We start from the raw sequence: 23135 nt of genomic DNA on the forward strand, positions 1-23135 counted from the left end.
TAAAAAAAATTAAAAAGTAGTGTAAATATATTAAAAAGAAAAAACAAATCTTGGCTGATGAAACAGTTAATGATTTCAATGCCTTTCTTTCCTGGGAGTGAAAACAGTAAGAGCATCATCACCCCCAGCAGCTACTTTGTTCTCAGCTCTCCCTCTATGTGACAGGCTCCCTCTTCACATAATCAACCTCCTACCAACCATGCAGGCAGGGCAGGGCCTCTTAGCATTTCCACTCTTACAAATGAGAAAACTTAAGATGAAAAAAGCAAAGCAGCTAAAGGGCACTAGAAGGATGGGCAGTGAGTCTGGGAACTGACTAGGGCATTTATGACCCTCAAGCCCTGCTCTCATACCCTCAACCGTATAAAACTAGGGCCTCCTCAGAAACACACCAAGCCCAGTCCCCAGGAAACGTGCCTCCTGGTTGGTTGGTAATTCTTAGGAGACTAAAAGTGTTCCTAGTAGGGTAGACCTTGAGTATGAACCCAAGGAAGAATTCTTGTGATGTGATTAGTTGGAAATTCAAAATCATGTTCCTAGGGCAAATTTAGAGGCAAAAGCCTTCCACAAGTAGTAGGAAAACCTACAAAAAAAAAAAAAAGGAGAAATTTGGAAGGCACCTGGGTGGATCAGTCGGTTAAGATCCGACTCTTGATTTCAGCTCAGGTTCTGATCTCAGGGTTGTGAGTCTGATCCCCACCCACACCCAGTGTGGAGCCTATTTAATAAAGAAGAAAAAGAAAGGGAGAGGGAGAGGGTGAGAAGGGGGAGAAGAAGAAGAAAGGGGGGAGGAGGAGAAGAAAAAGGAACAGGAAGGGGAGGGGGAGGAAGAGGAGGAGAGGGAGAAGAGATCTGGAAGCAGTACATGATCCGTAGCCAGCAGTGAAGACTGCCTACAATATAGTACTTGGCCTGTAGTAGGTGCTCAATAAATATTTATTGAATAAATGGACGACTCCAAGCATTATCGTGCCCTGGAGTGGGTAGAGGTCTGATCCAAGCTGGAGCTGGGTTGCACTAGAAAAAAATCTTCCAATTCCAAACACCCAAATCCTTAGTAAGGAAGAGGACAGTAGGGAAGCGGCCAGCAAGAGGTCACCCTCTTTCAGATTTAGGGTTAAATCACTGGAGGGGCATATAGGCAGCATATACTAATATAGAGTACCATCTGGAACCAAGAGGCAAGGTAAGATGCCAGCCACAGCTGATTCCTCACACTGCAAATGGCCACGCTAGGCAGGCCGTCTTCTGCTCAGCTGACTGAGCATCTGAGCAACGCAACCTGAAGAAGCTATAAATAAAGAAAAACGAATTCATCCCACGTACCGGAGAAGAAAAAGGAATTCCGCATGGACGCCCACATTTAGGAGATGGCCCCAGCCAGAAACACAGACCGGAGCCTTCAGAGGAAACTCTCTCAAGTTCAGAAGCAGAGCCTCAGGGGCACAGCCACTGTCGTACCCCAGCGGGGTGCTGCTCTCGTATGTTGCTCTCAAAGGTTGGGCAAGTAGGTATCCAGACACGACAAAGAGCCTGGTCATTTCCCTGGACACGTGGCCAGGACACAGGAGCAGACAACGGCCTCCAACAGGCACTATTGATCCCTTCAATTCAAGAAGTGACATGGGGACAGAAAGTAATCTTGGGCCCCAAACTGTTGACTCTTGGGGGAGGGGGAAAATAGGGAGCAATGGCTCCCTATATTGTTCTGTGAAAAAAGCTGGCTGCAAGACAATGTATTCAGTGTGATCCCATTTCTTTAAAAAAAAAGTATGTGTCAGTCCTTCGGAGGCCAGTGGAGAGAGTGGGCGGATCTAAGATGGGGTCTAAGGCGGATGGTGGAGGGGCCCTGAATGCAGCCAAGGAAGGCACACACGCACCACAGCCAGTGCAGTGGGCGTAGCCACTGGCACCAACGGAGAGGGCAGGCCAGGTAGCCCTGGTGACCCCAGAGGTTCCAGCGTCACGACAGAAGATGCCACATGGGTGGCCTTCCCCAGAATAAGCAGGTACCCCAAGCACCAGGGCCTGGCAGAAAAAACAGTGCCCAGCAGCTCGTGTCCGCGTGAGCCACTGCTCAGTTCGCCCTTGTCATGCCTCTCTATCACCTGCGAAGACAGATTGCTGGCTGGTTCCTGAGCCCAAATGCTGAACTCCAAGGGCCAGTTAAATAGCAGTTCAGTGTAGAAGAAGGAGGAGAAGAAGAGGAGGAGGAGGAGGAGGAGGAGAGAAAGGAAGAAGAAGAAAGGGGAGAGGAGAGAGGAGGAGGAAGGGGAAGTTCAACGTCTGCTGACTGCCCAAGATCCTGGCCAACTCAGGAATTTCCATCACATTCTGTCTTGGCCAGCTCCCTCTGGTAGTGAAGATCCTACAGAGTTCTGTGCCCCCATTTTTCATTAACCCTCAGCAGGGAAAAGGGGGCTAAGCCTAACTACATGTCCCCCTTCTAAAGCAATGCACCCTCCCCCAGAGCACTGATTTCTGGAGTGGTTGCTACTTTATTATTGTAACCCAATATTTTGACCATAATGGCCCTTGGGCATTCAGGGTCTGCAAGTTTTGTTTGGTGATTAAATGTTTGTTAATATAGAAAATGAAGCTGAGCTACTCTGAACAAAAAGTGTGTGTGGAAGTACACAATAGATCCACAGATGTGCCTGCTGAAAGCTCTTAGAAATAGGCAGAGAGAAGTAATGATGCAAGGAAAGACAGGGGAAAATAGAAGTTTCATTCAGTGACTGGATTGTTTGAAAATTCACCTAAATAATAAGCTTGCAACTTACTTGCATAATTTTTTAAAAATTCCATCAGAGCCTGGCTGGCTCAGTCAGAAGAGTGTGCAACTCTGATCTTGGGGTCCTGAGTTCAAGCCCCATGTTGGGTGGAGCGGTGACTTAAATAAATAAATAAAAACTTTGCTAAAAAATCCAGAAGAGTCTCATTGATATAGTTAAAACTCAAAAGTACCTGAATCTATCAGAGTCAGGCAAGTAATATGAAAAAAGGAAGCCAAGAAGAGAGCATGGAAACAAAGACAAAGAATAAGCCTTGGATGGCACGAGAGCTCTGTTCAGACAAGATCCTGGAGAAGCACATGACGTATCAGGATCCAAAGAGGGGTGAGTGAGAGCCACCTCCAAGCAAGACTCCTTCCTGAAGTCATGACGAAGGGTCCATCACCCTTCATGGAGCCCCTGCTATGCCCTTCCTGCTGGGGATTCAGTAGCCCAGGGCCCCTCTGCAATCCAGATCCAGACTGGGATGCCCCAGTCGTGCTAAGCGACCACGCAGTTGGCACTGGGATCAGCGGTGTCATGGTCAGCTAAGGGAGGCCACCACATGCAGGCTTTCCTGCTCCCGCTCTCTGGTTCACCTCCAGTATCTCCCCCTCCCTATGATTTCCCTCCCTCGGCAAATGTAGCCAGACCAATGGGGTCTCTGATCATCCATTCCGAGTTCGGGTGCACCTATTGTCCTCGTGGCCCTAGGGACCCCAGGCCTGGGCCTAGGAAGAGGCTCCATTCCATTCCAAAACAAAAGACTTTTGAAAGCTCTTTTATGGACACCAAACAAAACCTTCAACATTCCTGTCTTCAAAAGAAGACTTTATGTCAGATTCATTCCATTGTGGTATGGGCTCAAGTTTTTCAGAGAAAAGAGGTCTTCTGAACCCAACATTGGGTACTCTTCCAGCCAAAGGGGAGAGAAAAGGAGGCAGACGGCGGCACTGTGTGTAGGCAGGGGCTGGGAACACCGTGTGGAGGTATCCACTTGAAGGCTGACAACCCAAGCTACAGAGGAATCAGGGGGCTGTCGGCTCGTAGCCCCTGTCACGTGAGAGGGAAAAGCCACGTGGCTCAGGGTTGAGTCCTGAGTCCTGGGGCCCTCCAGGCAGGCAGGGCATGTGGCACCCCACAGAAGACCAACACATAAACAAGGGGGTGCTCCAGAAACAGAGAAGGGAGCTTCCAGAAGGACAGTGTGATCAGAAGCCCACCGAAGGCGGTGTTGGCAGCTAAGACAGGAATGTGTCCACTGAATGGGGCCACTAGATTGTCCCTGGAGTCCCAGAAGGAATCAGGGTCTGAAAATGCATGTGCTTGTGGACAAGCAGCCAGTATGGGAGGCTCAGGCCAACCCACTGCAAAACAGGAGGGCTGGGGGGTGCCCGAGTTTAAGTGCTCCTTTCTCTTAAGTGTGTGGCTTTGGCTGAGCCCTTCTGGCTCCCCTGGACTGCGAGGTCCAACCGGGCTGACACTGCCTTTCCTCTGTGAACTCAGAGTCCACACACCCTGATACACAGCGGACTCAGAGATGCTTGTTGAACGAACAAACACTGAAAGAAAACAAACAGTGAACAAAGAAAGGACACTCTTAAACAATGAGTCTGAGCTTGGAGGAAAGCCCGCCCTGGGGATGAAGCGGGGTCTCTGGAGAGGTGAGCTTGTTGGGTGCGGGTGCTGATGGGGCTATTTGCCCCTTTGTGTCTAAAACCACTCCAGCGGCATGGCAACGAGTAATACTCAGCACGCTTTCCCGGAATCACTTGCACGGCGGTGGGTCTTGTTCCTGAAGGCTGTACGCTCCAGGACAGCCTAGAGCATGTTAGCTTGTTCGAGAAGGTACCCCAGCATCAATGACAGCTCACAGAAGGGAAGACTGAACCATCTCCATCTTCATTCCAAGAATGAAGACCTCTGACCCATGGCCCAGAGGCCTCTGCGGCTTGGCCCGCGGTGAGCACACTACAAGGGCGGGTTGTTCTAAGGAGTCTCACTGCAGCCAAGGCTTTGTCCCCAAACCTCACCTAGTGGGGCCTGTACTCTTCTATCCTGGCCCTGGAGCCTTAATTCCCAAGGTCACCCTAAGACTGTCCCCTGCTCCCTGCCCCCCCCCCCCAGCCAACTCTATCCAGGGACAAGGAGGGTGTCAAGCAGACCAGTCCTTACACCGGATGCCTGGTCTTTTGACTGAACACATGAGAGTTTCCTCATCCCAAAGTGGCCAGGGAGATCCACCAAGCAGAAGGCAGGGCTGGGAAGGTCCTGCTACTCGTCCTGTTCCTGCCCTGCCTTGCAGGGGTTCTTGGAAGAAACCTCTCTGGCCTCAGTCTTTCCATCCCTTACCAGTGATCCTGACCCTCTACTGGACAGAGCTACTACACAGAGGAAAATTCACTGTATAAGCAAAATCAATTACTACTAAGTATCATCATTACCTTTTCGAAAGCAATGCATGCCTTTATCTGAACGTCTTGTTTTTGTCCTGAGCTGCCATTAGGGACTAGGGAAAATGAAGCTAAAGGAGGCGGAAGGAGGCCCATGTTCCCTGAAAACCTTGCCAGGGGTTTCAGCCTTGATTACTTCTGGGGTCACTGTCCCTCCCCTTCATAGGCCCAGGCATCCCAGAATAAGCACTCATGAGGGAGTACAGGGAACACAAATGCTTTCCCAAAAGGCAAAGCTTCTAGTTTCTTCTTTCTCCATGCCTCTGAAAATGTGTTCTCAGCACCACCAGGCAGCCCCACCAGAGCAGTAAGCCAGGGTCTTGATAACTGAAAGGGAGTAGTGTCACCAGCCCCCCGACCCCGAGTCCCCACCAGGCTTTCTGCCTTGAGGACAGGGAGGACTTTTTGCTTCCACACTCCACACTCAGGGGTGTGGAGGTTTTTACCATTTAGAAAAGAAGATGGTTGTGTGACACCTGTCCCCAGAGTCCTAGATGGGTTTTGTAGGGCTCCCCACTCCTGACTGAGTGTCTGGGTGGGGACAGAGCAGAGGCTATGTGCCTGCAGCTCCTCTGTCTCTGTTTTCACAGCTCAAGCAAGCCAAGGTGGACCCCACAGTAGCCTGGGGCAGGGGTGGCCAAGGACAGTGAGAGCAAGGACCCTTGGCTGGGCTCCACACTAGACTCTGGTAAAGTTGAGGAGTTAGGTGAAAGGGTTAGGGTTACTGGCAGACCTGGTATGTTGGGAGCTCCCAGGGCCGCTGTCCTGCTCTGTCCACTCCCATTCTGTTCTTCTTTCGTAATATCACAGCTCTCTAGACGCACCCCAGTGGGAAACCCCTCTGCCCCTGGCCTGTCAGCACTAAGCACCATCATTTGCAAAAATGCTTACAGTACACAGGGAGAGCAGGGACAGATGCCTGGCTCCTGGGGCAGCCCTACTCCAGCCCGATGGCTTCTGAGCCAGCTCCACGTGCCATAGCCTGTCCCCAGGGTCCTGGGCCCAGAGAAATACACAGCCCAGAGGTACACTGGTGTCTCTACCCCTGGGGCCCCTTGGCAGATCACCACTCCAGAGCAGCAGCCAAAGACCTGGAGCTCCCTCCCTCCTTCCCTCTTCCCAATCCCCCAGATCTACCAAGGGAACCCCCACTGTCCGAACTTCCTGGAGTTTCATGAACACAAATGATGGTTAAGAGACAAAATGGCACTCTTCCCATAGCAAAGCAGGTATTTTCTGTGGCTCTGGTAGCTTGGGCTGAAACCCTGACTTGCAGTAGATTCTGAGAGCCCGTGGGATGGGCCAGGCCTCTCAGGGGACCTCTCCAGCTGGAGGCCCAAATTCTGTATCAGTTTCAGCAGCTGTATGTGAAGACGAGTAAGAAGGACCGCAGTGGGTCCTCAGAGCATCCCCCCAGGCATCCCCCGGTTACGTCAGAGCTCCCAGAGGACAGGAACCAAACCCCTAATCAAGTCTAATTCAAATAGCTCTGTAGTAGGAAATAGAGCCGGGTAATCTGCTCGCTCACCTTCAGATCCTCTGCCTTGGGTGGGAACCAGGCCACCGGCTGCTATTTAACTCCAGGCCTCAGGCTGAATGCTTTCATTTGATCAAAGTTTGTCAGATTCGCTGTACTTGACCCATCCTCTTGAAACCCCGGTATTGCCTTAATTTCCTCCTCTTCCTTTTTTTCTTCTCAGGGTACTTGTAGGAAGCAGGTGGCATTAATATTAATGCATGTGCAGGTGAGGTGCTACTTTATTTTTCCAGCCCAGATTTGAACGCCTAGCTGCCTACCTAATGTCTCACCTGGGTGTCTCTAAAACACAACTTGGCCAGGAACAAGCTCCTCATCTTAGGCCCCATGCCGGTGGCCCCCAGCGAGCACCACACGCTCAGGCCAGAACTCAGGGGTTCTCCTGACTCCTCTCTTCCTCTAACTCTTCAAAGGCAGCCATTGAGCCCTCCTCTGGCTCTACATTCAGCATAAATCCAGAAGGTGAGCACTTTTTAGCACTTTCCCCCTCTCCCTGCTCCCTGCCACTTGCTCTTCGTGGTCTAGTGACCATCATCTTGCACCTGAACACAGTCCAAACCCCTCACTAGTACCCCGTCTCTGCCCTTGACTCTCCAGCTTGGCAAAATACAGCACAATGTGCATCCCATAGGAAACTAACCCAGAGCTACCCTGGTAAAAATACAAAATATCCCATAGATACACTGGGAAACCATCCAATAGATACACTAGCCCACAGGCACACCAGTAAAAATACAAAATGACATATATGCCAGGTTCCTCAATGTGGGGTGATTTGTAATAATAAACTATAGCCAGCCCACATGATAGAGCACTGTACAGATGCAAAAAAAGAATCAGGAGGATTTATCCACTCTCCTACAGGGTGATCTTCAGGATATGTTGTGTGAAAAAAAAAAGCAAAGTTCAGCACAGTGTTCAGAATTTGCTACTTTTTATATATATGTGAAAAAGAGAGGGGTAAATAAATATATATTGTCTTTATATTTTCAAGAAGAAACAATGGGAAAAAAAACCTGATAGAGGTGAATTCTTATCAAGGAAGGAAAACAAGGTGAAGGAACAAGATAGAACTAGACTTCTCTCAATTCATCTTATTTGGAATCACATGAAAGTATTACATAATTTTAAGAAAACAAAATAAAAAAGATAGGAGTATGGTAGATGGCATTGTTGTGCACAATGGATTTCTGCCCTCTGCCATGTGACTTGGCAATTCCTCCCATGGAGGGTGGAGTCTATTTTTCCAGATATGCCAGACTCTATTTTCTAAAAATGGCTTCAACAAGATTTCCACAAGCTCTTATAGAATCTGGACATTCCCAACCAAGAGATGGAGTCCTTCTCTCCTCCACTCAAAAGTGGGTACGGCTTTAGAACTACTTCACTGAATAGAACGTGGCAAAAATAACAGCGGTCATAAAAGGCAATATGGCCTCCAGCTGGCTTTCTCTCTCTCGTTCTCTTAGGATACCCTTGAAACCCAGAAAACACGTTGAGAGGAAGCTCAAACTAGCCCATGTGCAGAAGCACTGAGGCTCCCAGCTCTTAGCATGAATCAACTGTAAGACAGGTGAGTGATGAAGACCTGTCAGAGGGTTGCCATCCCCAGGCTTAGAGTCTTCCAGCTGAAGCTCCAGACATCGGAGAGCAGATGTAAGCCATCCTATGTGCCCGGCCTGAATTCCTTACCTACAGAATCTGTGAACCAGAGAATGGGTGTTTGATGTCACTAAGTTTTAGGGTAATTTCTTATACAGTCAGAGTAACTGCTGCACCTTCTCTGAACCTTGGGCCTATATATGAATCGCTTTGACTGAAGTCATGTTAGGAGATGTGGACTGAAAGTGTGTGCGTATGTGTGTGGCATATGCGTGGTTAGGCATGCCCCCTGTGAGTCTGCTGTCACCACCGGAAGAACGTGTCCTGACTACCCTACTGTCTGAGGAGGATGAGAGACGTGGAGAGCAGACCTGGACTCAACTGGAGCCTGGAGCCCAGAGCCTGGCCCAGATTGGAGAATTCCAGCCAGAATGCTGATGCGTGAGTGAGAATAAAAAATTGCTATTTGAAGCCACCGAGTCTGGGCTGATTTACTGTGCAGTAGATCGTCGTAACAGAGAAGTGATCAGGAAGCAATCCTTACAAACAACACGAACTAGAAAGAAAGAGCTTGATTGTATATCTTCTTCATGGCAGAACCTCACTGAGAAGAATCATTTCTTTTTTTTTTTAAACATTATTTAAATATTTTATTATTTTTTTGAGAAAGAGAGAGAGAGCAAGAGCACAAGCAAGGGGAGGGTGAGAGGGAGATGGAGAAGCAGACTCTCCCTGAACAGGGAGCCTGATGCGGGACTCAGTTCCAGGGTCCTGAGATCATGACCTGAGTTGAAGGCAGATGCTTAACCAACAGAGCCACCCAGGCACCCTGAGAAGAATCATTTCTAATAACTCTAAAACACAGAACATGTGCCCACCAACAGATGAATGGATATAAAGAAAATTAGCTATATACATATATATACATGAGATACATATTATATGCATATTTTATATATTTATATATGTATCTTCAATGGAACACTACTCAGCCATCAAAAAGAATGAAATCTTGCCATTTGCAACAACATGGATGGAGCTAAAGAGTATTATGCTAAGCGAAATAAGTCAGTCAGAGAAAGACAATTATCATATGATTTCACTCATTTGCAGAATTTAAGAAACAAAACAGAGAATCATAGGGGAAGAGAGAAAAAAAACCAAGATGAAATCAGAGAGGAAGACAAAGCATAAGAGACTCTTAATCACAGGAAACAAACTGAGGGTTGCTGGAGGGGAGGGGGTTGGGGAGATGGGGTAACTGGGTGATGGACATTAAGGGAGGGCACGTGATGTACTGAGCACTGGGTATGATATAAGACTGATGAATCACTGACCTCTACCTCCAAAACTAATAATATATTATATGTCAATTAATTGAATTTAAATTAAAAAAAAGAAAAAGTAATAAAACATAGAACGTGAACCAGACATCCTGGAAGGAGATAAACTAAGGACAAAAGAAACTACAAGATCTTAAATTACATTCGTTAGTACTATTGTTAGTAAAAATATCTATATTATTATTTTGAAACAAATATACACACACATATATATATACACACACATATAAAATTCTACATGTATGCAATGTTTGTTTGGATCCTGATTTGAACAAAACAACCTTAAAAAATCATTTTTAGAGATAATCAAGTCAAATTGAACATGGGTTGGGTATTAAGTCATATTAAAAAATTATAGTTAACTTTTGTTAGCTGTGATAATGTCATTGGATTAAAATAAAAACAGCTTTTAACTACTAGAGTTACATCCTAAAGTATGGGTGAAATGATACATTTGGATTTTGACTGAAAATACTCTGGGCCAAAAAAAAAAAAAAAAGTTGGAGGAATATAGATGAAACAAGATGGCAGAACACGGATCATTATTGAAGCTGGGTGATGGGTCCACAGGAGGGGGTTCCTCGTGCCATCTTTTCTCCTTTTATGTGTGTTTGAGATTTTCATCTGCAGAGTGTTCACTGCTCCTGAGGACATCCTCCCTACAGCGTCTAAGGTCAGTGTATCCCAAAAACAGGCCAGAACGCCCTGGCTGACCAGGGAAGAACAGGCCTGCGAAGGAGTGTCCTCTGCAGAGGCTCCCACAGGTGCGAGGGCTGATTGCCTCTCCAGTGCCAGCTGGCTCTACCGCCCTCTTCAGCCGAAACCCCCTCTACCCAGAGCTGGCAAGGCTTTGGTCTCGAGGGCTCAACACGGACCATCAAAGTGAGATACAAGGGTCTAGAAAGTGGGCTCCCAGAGCCATAAGAAGGGGAGTTCTCCCAGCGTGATTTCGGAAACAAGTACACTATCTTAAGTATTATCCCTATGTCAGGAGACAGAGTCAGGATCCAAAGGGTCTCACTGGGTTAGAAGGGATCTCCAGGTACAATGAAAGAAGACATGGCAGGGACCCGTGTAGGGCCTCATATTCACACTCAGATCGCACAAGCCCAGGATGGAGGGAATCCAGCCTTCGTGCTGAGATGCCCAGACTGAGACTGGACAAGTGTGGGGTGCAGGGACAGAGGGAGGTGTCGGATGGGCTTCTCAGGCTGATGAGTGAAGGCCATTCATCCTCCAGATCATGTCACTCATAGTTCATGTGATATACTGAGCCCTGGATCCTGTTCTCTGAACCTCCCTGTCCTCAGGATATTGAGAGCCTTGGACCAAACAGCCCAGGTTGCCAAGGGCCCCAGAGTCACATTCCAGCCACAGGACCTGGAGAAGTCAAGTCTAGGGAAGAACCCCATGGTTGGGGAGGTAAGAGCGTCATGAACTGCTACTAAGCCTGTGAGCCAGAGGGCAGAGCCAGGCCAAGAGAGGAGGTGCAAGGAAGCCAATTTCAAACAAACAGAAAGAAAGAACTTTCCAGTGGTGGAGTCATCTGCCGGGGAGGGACCAAAGGCCACGGACCAGTGGGTATTCACCCCAAGGCAGAGCTCCTCCTTCAGACAATACAGAAGCAGATGTCTTGGCATCTGTTAGGAGTTGGCTGAGATTCTCAAAATAAAAGGAGGACAGAGCAAACAGATCACCCACTGAAGCTAAACCATCTTCCCAAAGCAAGAGGCCTCACAGGCCAGACCTTGACACTGGTGACCTGCCCCAAGCCCTTAGTGCCCACAAGCTGCAGAAAAAACTGCAGAGAGCCCCACATCCATCTCCTCACTCTACAAGTGAAGGACTCTGCACAAGCACCCACCAAGAGGAGGCAGAGCAGGGGCCTGAGCGCGTGGGGGTTGCAGGTATAACAACGCTTGGTAGATAGGCCACCATGTCCAGCTGGAAAGAGGGAGCCAGAGGCAGTCTCCGCAGGCACAAGTAGGAGCCTGGCTGGCTGGCCAGCCAACTAGTAGAAGGACGCCAGCAGCTTTTAAGAGCCCCCGCTTTGCCAGGAGCAACTGAGAGGCAAGGGGCCATCCAGTCCCTCTTCCAGTTCTGGGCTTGATCGTGAGGTCATCTTGTCCACTCCAAAAGACCTCTGGGGCTTGGAGGAAGAGCAGTCCTCTTTATTTAAAGCTCTTCTAATGAACCTAAAGTCTTCATGACATATCTATTTTCTCTCCTCAGTAGGGGCCGAGGAATAGCGGAAAGCATCACCCTTCCTTCTTACTCATCTAACCAAAAAAACTGTCAGAGATGGAGGGGACCTGGGAGACCATCTTAGTTAAAACTGTCCTTTTATAGATGGAAAGCAGTGAGGACCTACTACACATACAGCCAGCTTGCGGCAATGTCAGGGTTGATTAAACCCGAGTTTCTGACCCCCGCCCGGGAGGCTTCCAGTACTCTTCATTCCCCACCCCACCCTATGCTGTCCTCTGTTCAGATGTCCTACTTCCTGATCCTTTTCTCGTCCTCAAAGCCCTCCCCATCCTAGTGCTAAATTTTCCATCTTCTCGGAGCAGGAGGCAAGGAAGTGACGCGGTTCTCCAGCTGTGCTCAGTGTATGGCATTTCAGTTTGCTAAAGTCAGCTAGCTGGCTGTTCTTCTAAATCTCTCATATTAGGCCTTTGGAGTTCCCAACAGAATAAGTTAATGTTGTGAATGTGTTTTGTAAGCTGCAAAACACCATACAAATATATATTCTACTATCTCAGAGTATGAAATAAGACAACCCCTTTTAATCACGCTCTCATTTATCTTAACTCTGGGGGGAAAAAGCAGATAAAGAAAAAGCAGGAGCAAACTTTCCTTTCAGGGAAGTTGAGGGTAAAAATCTAAACAAGTGTCTCTTTTGCTCCTACCAGACTGGGAGCTCCTTTAGGGCACAGCCCGTTTTGTGCTCCTTCCTTTGTTCCTTATATCTCGCCCAGGGATAGGCATCTAGTAGGTGTTCAGTAGAGGGTTTCCTGAATGCATGGATAAAATTTCACTTTAAAATCCTATTGGGGGCACCTGGGTGGCTCAGTGGGTTAAGCCGCTGCGTTTGGCATAGGTCATGATCTCAGGGTCCTGGGATCGAGCCCTACATCAGCCCCACATCGGGCTCTCTGCTCAGCAGGAAGCCTGCGTCCCCCTCTCTCTTTGCCTGCCTCTCTGCCTAATTGTGATCTCTCTCTCTCTCTCTCTGTCAAATACACAAATAAGTAAATAAAATCTTTAAAAAAAATAAAATAAAATCCTCCTATTGTGGGGCACCTGGGTGGCTCAGTCATTAAGCGCCTGCCTTCGGCTCCAGTCATGATCCCAGGATCCTAGGATTGAGCCCCACACCAGACTCCCTACTAGGTGGGAGGCCTGCTTCTCCCTCTCCCACTCCCCGAACTTGTGTTCCCTTTCTCACTGTGTCTTTCTCTGTCAAATAAATAAAATCTTAAATAAATAAATAAAATCCTTCTATTGCTAAGTAGAGCTTAATTGTAGAAATTCCTTACAACCACTCCTGTATACAAAGAGGGCAAGCAACCCTTATAACCTACCTGCATCCACAAATACATGGAAAGTATAGGTGTGACTATCAGGAAATTTCCTTACCCCCTTTTCCTCCAAAGCACCCAAATGCCTTACTGATTCTTCTAGCATCCTGGGAATGAACAGCTCCCTCCCCAAGGCAATGGCACTAGAGAGCAACTCTGGGTCTGGGGAAGTCCCAGACGGGGTGATCCTTCCGTGAGCTGCTATTTAGGCCTTTTGATCTCCTCAGTGGTTGGGGCCAAGTCCCAGAAGCTAACACTTTCACTTCCTCTCAGGGAAAATCTTCATCTTGGGCCCTAATAGCAACCCCACACACTTCAGCGGCAGCCAGTCCAACCCAAAAGGTTTTGGATTTATCCCAGGGTGAGCTAGAGTTCCTTAGAGGCTCCCAATACACTTCCATGTGACAGGGGTGGGGCGCCTGGGTGGCTCAGTAATTAGGTATTTGCCTTCAGCTCAAGACATGGTCCCAAGGTCTTGGGATTGAGCCCCACATCGGGCTCCCTGCTCTGTGGGGGAGGACTGCTTCTCCCACTCCCACTCTCCCTGCTTGTGTTCCTCCTCTCTCTGTCTCTCTCTGTCAAACAAATAAAAATATTTTTTTAAAAATCTTAAAAAAATAAAAAAAGAAAGATGTGGGTGTACCATCTAAGTGGTCTCTTCTAGAACAAGGCTCTCTTAAGAAGTCTAGATACCCATAAGAGCAAAGAACAGATGGAGAGATCAGAGTAGTGCTGTGACCAGCCTGGGACTGAGGGTACAGCGCAGATGAGTCAGGGAGCATGCTTTCTGGTTCCATCTCACAGGCACCGCTAACCAGAACCTAATGTATAAGAGAATCCCAGGGGGATCCCAGGGGGCAACAGACACCCACCAAAGCCCCATCTGCAGGAAGGAACTGCAGGGACTGGGATAAAAGAATTCCATCTCCCCTGCCCCAGGTCCCAGAGGCCATGGTCCCAACTCACTCCCCGGCTATGACTAGCTTCCACCACCATGCTGGGGAATGGAGAAGGAGGGGACCCTCGAGGCAGGAAAGGAGTTTGAGTGAGTCTTACCAATGCAGCACCAATGCCAGCAGGACATGGCCCTGGCACCAACTGAGAGGCCCAGGAAGGAGACCCCACGTGGCTTGATTGTCTACCAAGTCCCAGCTCACCAGAAGGGCCTCAAGTCCTAAAGAAATACATGGCCCTTGCTATAGGCAGGCAGGTCTCAGCCACCGTGTCACCATTGTAAACAATGAGTCTCCAGGTAGGAAGGATGAGGAAGACCCAGGCAGACAGGGCCTGTAAGAGCAGCCTGGCCAGACAGGGGGAGAGAGGAACAAGCATGTGTAAAAACACTGAGCAGAGTGTCCATGGTGAAGCAGACATCCAGTGAGAGTGGCTAGAACTGTTGTGACATCTTTGCCAACCTACCTACCCAGTCAATCCCAACTCTTGCCCATGGGCCACAATATCCAGAAACAGATTTCCCCTCAAGGAGCCCACAGGGTCTGTCTCTCCCCACTTTTATCACTAACACAAAGAAAGGGCAGGACCTTTGAGGAGAGAGTGGATTTACTGAAGTCCCAAACCTATCTCCTAGCACCTTCTACTCACATAAACAGGGAGGGTTCCCCAAAGCTGGGTGAAAAGGCATGACCCAAGGTCTCTGAAAGCTTTGCCCTCTTAAACCCAGAACCAAACCTACTCAGAGGAAGAACCTTAGAAAAAAAAGAATAGAAAAGTGTCCCACTGCATCATTATTTGGCTTCCAAACTAGTCCAAAGTCTGACTTTACTTTCAGTGAACTCCTAGCCCCTTCATGGCCAAAGCCCTTGAGAAACTCTTTTAAAAAGCTAGGATTTTTTTTTTTTAAGATGTTTTACTTATTGGGGCACCTGGGTGGCTCAGTGGATTAAGCCTCTGCCTTTGGCTCAGGTCATGATCTCAGGGTCCTGGGATAGAGCCCACACGTCGGACTCTCTGCTCAGCGGGGAGCCTGCTTCCCTTCCTCTCTCTCTCTGCCTGCATCTCTGCCTACGTCTGATCTCTGTCTGTCAAATAAATAAATAAAAATCTTATTTTTTAAAACAAAAGATTATTTATTTATTTATTTGAGAGAGACAGAGAGATCACAAGTAAGCAGAGAGGCAGGCAGAGGGGGAGGGGGAAGCAGGCTCCCCGCTGAGCAGGGAGCCCAATGCAGGGCTCGATCCCAGGACCCTGAGACCAAAGGCAGAGGCTTTAACCTACTGAGCCATCAGGGAGCCCCAAAACCTAGAATTTCTTGACCAAAAGAATGAAATTAGAATCTCAAGGGGCACCTGGGTGGCTCAGTGGGATAAGCCGCTGCCTTCGGCTCAGGTCATGATCCCGGGGTCCTGGGATCGAGTCCCGCATCGGGCTCTCTACTCAGCAGGGAGCCTGCTTCCTCCTCTCTCTCTCTGCCTTCCTCTCTGCTTACTTGTGATCTCTCTCTGTCAAATAAATAAAATATTTAAAAAAAAAAAAAAAAAAAAAAAAAAAAAGAAATTAGAATCTCAATGGCTTCTAGATACAAGTTCCAGCTTGAAGGAAAAATATAGGACAGAAGAACATCTTAAATGACACCACAGAGACACAAACAACATAATCCAGAATGTGAGAAACACAGGACAGATGACACAGTCCTCCAATCATATATTGCAAGGTGGAAAAAAGGGGGATGGAACCTAGAGATTTAAAGAAACTCAAGAAATATACCCAACAAATGCAATGTGTGGGCCCTGTTTAGATCACAATTCAAACAAGTCGACTGTAAAAATAAATTCATAAGATAAACAGAAAACCTGAACCCTGGCTGGTATTTGCTGAAATGAAGAAGGGATTATTATCAGGATGTCTACCTGCTTGGTCAGCAGAGTATGCAACTTTTGGTCTTAGGGATGGGAGTTCAAGCCCCATGTTCAGCATAGAGATTACTTTTTAAAAAATTAAAATAAAAAAAAAGAAGAAGGATTTGTTAACCTGTTTGAGTGTGATCGTGGTGCTGTGGTAATGTTCATACAAAGTCCTTGTGCCTTAGAAATACACAATGAGGGGCGCCTGGGTGGCTCAGTGGGTTAAAGCCTCTGCCTTTGGCTCAGGTCATGGTCCCAGGGCCCTGGGATCAAGCCCCGCATCCGGCTTTCTGCTCAGCAGGGAGCCTGCTTCCTCCTCTTTCTGCCTGCCCCTCTGCCTACTTGTGATCTCTTGCTCTCTCTCTCTCTGTCAAATAAATAAATAAAATCTTTTAAAAAAACAAAAAAGAAATACACACTGAAATATGGATGATGAAATGTGGAGATGTCTGCAAGTGGCCTCCATGGGAGGGCAGGCGAGGAAGACAGACAAACTTGTTCAGCGATGAGTTGGTGATAACTGGCTGGGCAGTGAGAACATGGGACTTCATTGGCTTATTCTTTCAACTTCTATGTAGATATGAAATTTTTCATAATAAAAAGTTAAAAAAATAAAAGGAGAAGGAGGAGGAGGAGGAGAAGGAGAACATTCTTCCCCACCATCATCATAACTTTTTCTTTTCTTTTTTTTTTTTTTTTTTTGATCAGCAGCAATTTATCTTACCAATGCTGGAAAAAACTCTATTTTCAAAGCTGCCCCTTTCTCCCTGGCAAAAGATGAGAAATGGCTGCCCCTTCAGGTGAAATTTTGACATCAGCACCATTCAGATGTTAGGTCACTTTAGTACAATCCCTGCATCACGCCCTCCATGCGAATCCAGCTCCTGGCACCCGACAGGATCTTTGAATGATAAAAGGCCGTTATTTCTAAACCTGGCAATTATATCCTTTAATTTCATCCTTACACATGAGGCCCAGATTTTTCTAGAGCCTAACTGTTAGCTGATACAGTATAACAAGTCTGGCTAATCCCAAACCAGATATAGTATACCAGCCAAACCCATTTATTATTTTTTAAATTTATTTATTTGACAGAACGAGAGAGAGAGAGAGACAGTGAGAGAGGGAACACAAGCAGGGGCAGTGGGAGAAGGAGAAGGAGGCCTCCCGCTGAGCAGGGAGCCCAATATGGGGCTCGATCCCAGGACCCTGGGATTATGACCTGAGCAGAAGGCAGACACTTAAAGACTGAGCCACGCAGGTGCCCCAAATCCATTTATTTTTAGTTTTGTTTTCTTATTGGGATGGAATTAAGACAAACCCATTTTGAGAAAGGAACTCGGACAGTAGCTTGCAGAGCAGCCTCAACCCGCCTTCCAGCACACGACCAGGCTGTGTGTGCCCGCTGCCATTGGCTAAAGATGTCTCCATGGCAAACGAGCTGGAAGTGAGTGAGAGGCAACCTCGAGGTGATCAGGGATTCTGTTGAGTTATGAGGGAAAGGCACCTCCCCTGGTCTGCCCCAGCTCTCGTCTTGGCCTGCACTTGGCCCCATTTTCTGCTTGCCGCCCCTGCCTATGTAGACCAACATTCCTCATGCTATTTCTCCCTCTCCACCTCTCATATCCCTACCATTTTTCCAGCATGCCTTGGGTTTCTCCTTTGGAACCCTGGCTTTGCCTCTCCACTCTTCTCACTTGACAACCATTCCATAAGCACTGTCTAGCTGGCACGTCTCTGTCTGAGCTGCTCAGACACAGAGCTGCCCAGCCAAATTCCATGATTTTGCTCTTTGAGGGCTGTCTCACCAAGCAGACTGTGAGGTACCAGAGGACAGGGGAGCACTGTCCACCCTTCCAGAGCCTCCACAGAGCCCAGCACAGTGCTTGCTCTTGATACTGGTCAAAAAACCTTGGCTAATTGACTGAAGACCAATTTGCAAATGTCAGAACCTTCCAAGTCCACAGGGCTGGTCTAGATTAGACAGGTTGTCACTGGTTTATGTGACTTCCTAGTGCAATTTTTTTAAAAGGTGCTTTCTGGGCTACTGATAAAGTGTCATCTTGAGCTGGTGATGTGTCATGGGAATGTATATAGGTTAAATCCCATCAACTTGAACACTTCACTGTACATCAGGCATAAAAATAAGTGAATGAGTAAATGAATGAATGAAAGGTTCCCTTTCCTCTAGGAGGATGCAGCCCACACCAGGGCACACAGCTTGGACAGTAGAGCCATCTCTGATATGGCACTTCTTGAGAAAGGCACAACTTATAGAATAGTACATGCTACCCTGAGATCAGAAGCAGAGAGCCCTGCCTTGAGGGACTCTCTAATGCCCCAAGTGCCATATCATCCAAAAGGGGTAAGAGGCAGCACCATGGGTGTGGTGGTACCCTGCTTACGGGATTCAGTCATACATGGAGAAGCCACCCCCTCAAAGAACCAAGTGAGCTCATATGAGGATGAAAAGACAAATTCTGTGGTACCAAGGGGTAAGATGGCAATAGGAAAGATCCAGGAATCGACTCCCCCCAGAACCTCAGTTCCACTCCCCTCCGGGGTTAGTAAAATGATCTCGCCCTTACCTGACCCTCCACCTACCCCAGTGAGGCTTCCAACTGCCTCCAAGCTTGCAAGCCTGTTTGAAAACTACACCACTGCTCTTTCCCGAATGCCCAGAATCACATGCCATGGGGCTTTTTCTCCATCAGTGGGCCAATCTGTTCAGTAGCCTCTCTGAGCAGAACATGCTAAACTTGGCATCAGGTATCTGAGATGCTCTGGTGAAAAGCAGAAGCCATTCTAATGCTGAAGGAAAGATACATCATGGAGGTGCTGCTCCTGTGAGGGACTCTCAAGCTGAATATCAACTGAAGCAGTAAATCCCATCTCCTGAGGGCCCCTAGTCCTGAGCTTGACAGCCACAGGGCCTTAGCACCACCGGCCCATGGGTGAGCCTTGCTCACAGCAAGGAGCAACTTATGGGACTACTAACTCCAACAGGAACCCCATGGCTCCTCAACCCACAGTAGTTCATGGGTCTGCCCTGTGACAGAATGCATAGTTGGGGGATAAATGAAACCCTGCAAAGGAATATCAGTAGTAGACACCAGTCTCCTTCTTGCCCCTCTGAGCTGCCCAAATCTTTCCAGATTTTCATATGCTTGGCTCTGTGACATCAGATAAACTATAAGCAGAGCAGCCTGTTTGGTTACCAGAAGATAAATGTCAAATTCCCCATATAGAGAACTACCAATAACAGGGTGTTTTTCCATGCAGCTGTAAACGCTTTCCCTTGGAGAGAAACCTCTAAAGCCTGGGTGAGGCTCCCTCAAGCTAAAATTCAAACAGCAGCTCAACACGCAGCAAAATGGACAGTATTTGCAGTGCTAAGAACCGTATGCTAACCAACTGCATTATTTTAATAGCTAATGTAAAATGGGCAGAGTCTCCCTTTTGAGGGTGTGCTCACAGGCTGGCCTGTCTGCGTCCGGTTTCAGGCTATTAAGAGCCCTTGATTACTGTTACTTGTCTAAGAAATGACTTCTGAGAAAATAAACACATGAGAGGCACAGTTGGACAGCTGAAGAATCAAAAATCATGCTCCCGCACAATTTCTGTGTGGGAACACACAAGAGCTAAGGCAACATGATCAGCAGACTCACATGGAACCAGAAGTGCCCCCTCCCCCAACCTCCCCGCCTGGGGTTTTGCTACTCCCTAGGCCCATTTGGTGTAAAGATAATGCCTTCCATTTTATCCTGTTGTCTCTTGGTAGCTTTCCTGAGTTTTCAGTCTACTAATCTATCATATATTGGCATTCCCTCCCACTGCATTCACAACCACTTCAGTGTTTTTGTCGGACCTCAGTTGGCATACATTTTAAGCAAGCTGGTTTAACAGTATTTGATCAGATATGTTCTGTTAAGAGCATCCTATGTGGGTTTCAGTTTTTCCCTGGTTTGAGGTGGTAATTTAAATCATTAGGCAATGGGAACATATCTGGTGATAGATGCTTCAATAGCATTTGGCCTCATCCCGGAGTGTTTCACTAAACCTTGATGAAAGCACATGACCCTGTTCATATTTTGAGCCTAAATAAGTACTTTTTGGTGCCCAGTGGCATTTTCCCTTCCTCCAAAGATGATTATAGTCACTAAACGCCTGAGGAAAGCGCATGACCAAGTTCATGGTTCAACTATTTCCATATCACTCTGTTCCTCGCAGTGACACTTATCTTCCCTGACAGCCACTCCCATTGTGCTCTTTCCTTGGCCCAACACAATGGACACATGCAGACACCAGCAGACAGGGAGGACGTTTTCCATCCCACTGCTCCCCAGTGCGGAGGGACTAGGCTGAGGTTACATAAGCCCCTCCTGAGCACAGCGTTGGGGGGTTAGCAAATTTGGGGTTCGTGACGGAGTCACGGTCTGCAGGCCCTGACCCTGCCGCTCACTCACCATCCTGCCTTAGCAAGGCAGGGCGACTTGAAAGAGGGCCGCTCCGAGACCACCCGGCTCCCGCCAATCGGGCCGGGTTCAAAGTGTGGCCGGACGTCTGACCTCGCTGTCCAGAATACGTCGCGGGGTCGCGGGCCCAGACCTCAAGCTGCAGCTCCCCCCACCCCCACCCCAGGTGCCGCGACGCGCGCTTACCTGCCGGGACCGGGACCAGGGCCAGGACCCGGGCCGGGGCCAGGGCCAGGGCCGGGACCTGGGCCGGGTGGTCCCGCTGTCGCCCTCGCCGCGCCTGCGGCGGGGAGCTGTCCGCCGCCGGCAGGTGCTGAAGGCGGCTTCCCTGCGCCGGGGCCCGGGCCAGGTCCGGTGCCTCCGGGCGGCAGTGGCCCGTCGCCAGCGCCGCCCTCCAGGCTGGCCTCGTTGCCCATGGCTGGCGGGCGGGCGGGGTCGGGGTCGTGCTGGGCCCGGGCCGGCGGCTCCCGGGCTGCTGCTCACACGCTTGGCGCCGCCGCCGCCGCCATCTCCCAGCCCGGCTCGCGCCGCCGCTTGCCGCTGCGCATGCGCATGCGCTACTCGCGCGCGCCTTCCCTGCACACGCCCCCCCCTCCCCCGGCGCGCGCGCGCGATTCAGCCAGGCAGTGAAGACCGGTGTCCACAAGCCAGTGGCGGGGTCGCTGGGAAACAGCCGCCGGCGCCGACGCATGCGCCCTTCGAGGACGACGCCGGAGCTTGTGCTACCTGGAGTCTAGCGGGAGTTGGCGGTAGCGTCCCACTGAACAAGGATGGGGGGGGGGCTCCGGCCACAACAAAGGACCCTGGGGGGTCGTGCCTTGCCCTGCCCTGGTGTCAGTGGCGCTTCCTGTCCCGGGAAACTTCAGAATAGGGCCTGTCGTTGGGGAAACCTCGGTGCCCCAGCCAGCAGGTTTCGTGGGGACAGTCCTCAGAGAGAGGCCACGAGGGTGGCCTCAAAGAATATTTAGGAGTTGGAAAAGCAAGTGAACGAGGCTGTTCAATGGTGCAAGGTCATAGAGGGCCAGAGACAGGATTCTCAGTGATGGGGCCAGTTTGTGAGGGTCTCGAAGGCCAGCTGGGGTGGAGAGTTTATCCAGATGGCCATGGGAACCATCTGGGATTCAAGCTGAGGGCCTGGTCCCACGGGACAGGAGTCTCAGGAAGTGTCTCTGGGAAAGGTGGAGGTTGTGTCAGGGCTGGCCTAAAGCCAGATGGAAGGCTGCCTCTGTAGGCCCTGAGACAGTGACCTTGAGGATGGGAAAGAGGAGTTGATATTTCTCAAAGCCCTGAGCTGTGGCTCCCAGAGACTGTCTAGATGAGAGGCTGCAGGCTGCCTCTGCATTAACCTGAGAGCTCACCAAATTACTTTTCTGTTACCTCACCTTTACAGACTTCAGTGTTTGCACACTACTCAGGATGCTCTGCCTCATGACTTCTTGTACAAACCTGTGCTTTCCTGAGGGCAAATATTTCCTAGAAGATAACAGACTATATTCTAATCTATTCCTGGCTTTATAAATCATGGCTGTGTAGAAGAACTTGAGTAGGGATGCCTGGGAGGCTCAGTTAAGCATCTGCCTTCGGCTCAGGTCATGATCCCGGGGTCCTGGGATCGAGCCCTGAGTCAGGCTTCCTGCCTGCTGCTCCCCCTGCTTGTATGTTTGCTCTCTCTTGCTCTTTCTGACACTTTTTTTTTTTTTAAGATTTTATTTATTTATTTGACAGACGGAGGTCACAAGTAGGCAGAGAGGCAGGCAGAGAGAGACAGAGAAGCACGCTCCCTGCTGAGCAGAGAGCCCGATGCGGGACCCGATCCCAGGACTCTGGGATCATGACCTGAGCCGAAAGCAGAGGCTTTAACCCACTGAGCCACCTAGACGCCCCTTTCTGACACTTTTTTAAAAAAATAAGAACTTGAGTAAACTTGGACCTCTTTACAAACCCATTTAATTCTCCTAATGGTGAAGAATATATCACTTGGAATGTCAGCAGTTCTAACCTCGCCTGGAACAACCACAAAACACCAATAGTTGGGCAGATGGGCAGACCTTGGCTGGACCTTCCCTATGTACTTTCTGCTCTTCCCAAGCTCTTGTGAAGGAGCTTCCATAGAGCCTGGACTCCCTAACTGCCTGGAACAATGACAGTCTCTCTGCCTGTGTTACCATGACCCTCACTGTGTTTCCTCCTGGCTGGATTCCTCTTTATGAGTGTCCGATGACTATGTGTACATATCTAGGCTCCACAACAATCTATGTCTCAGCTCTGCCACTTCCCAGGTGGGACTCCAGCCACTAACTTAGGCTTATCAAGCGTCCATTTCCTAGCCTGCAAAGTTATGATCATGTTAGCCTCTCTAAGAGGAGTTGTGAGGGTGGAGTGGCTGACGTAGTTAAAACCCAAAGTCAAGGGCACCTGGGTGTCTCAGATGGTTAAGTGTCTAAGCATCTGCCTTGGGCTCAGGTCATGACGCCAGGGTCCTGGGATCGAGTCCTGCATCGGGCTC

General features: G+C 49.0%; 1 protein-coding gene across 2 annotated transcripts in view; it reads right to left on the bottom strand.

Annotated features, from left to right (window-relative positions):
- The window catches only part of BSN (bassoon presynaptic cytomatrix protein), a 94749-nt gene extending 73605 nt beyond the window's left edge, over positions 1-21144 (bottom strand). For both annotated transcript variants that reach the window (XR_006606705.1, XM_045079715.1), the window contains exon 1: positions 20816-21144. Coding sequence is in view for 1 of the 2 variants with exons in the window: in XM_045079715.1 (XP_044935650.1) it covers positions 20816-21045 (230 nt within the window). In the remaining variant the exon portion in view is untranslated. The remainder of the gene's footprint in view (positions 1-20815) is intronic.
- Positions 21145-23135: the final 1991 nt, after the last annotated feature.

The sequence above is a fragment of the Mustela putorius genome, unplaced genomic scaffold (assembly GCF_011764305.1).
Source record: "Mustela putorius furo isolate JIRA1106 unplaced genomic scaffold, ASM1176430v1.1 tig00000095_pilon_pilon_pilon, whole genome shotgun sequence".
In the NCBI taxonomy this organism is placed as follows: domain Eukaryota; kingdom Metazoa; phylum Chordata; class Mammalia; order Carnivora; family Mustelidae; genus Mustela; species Mustela putorius.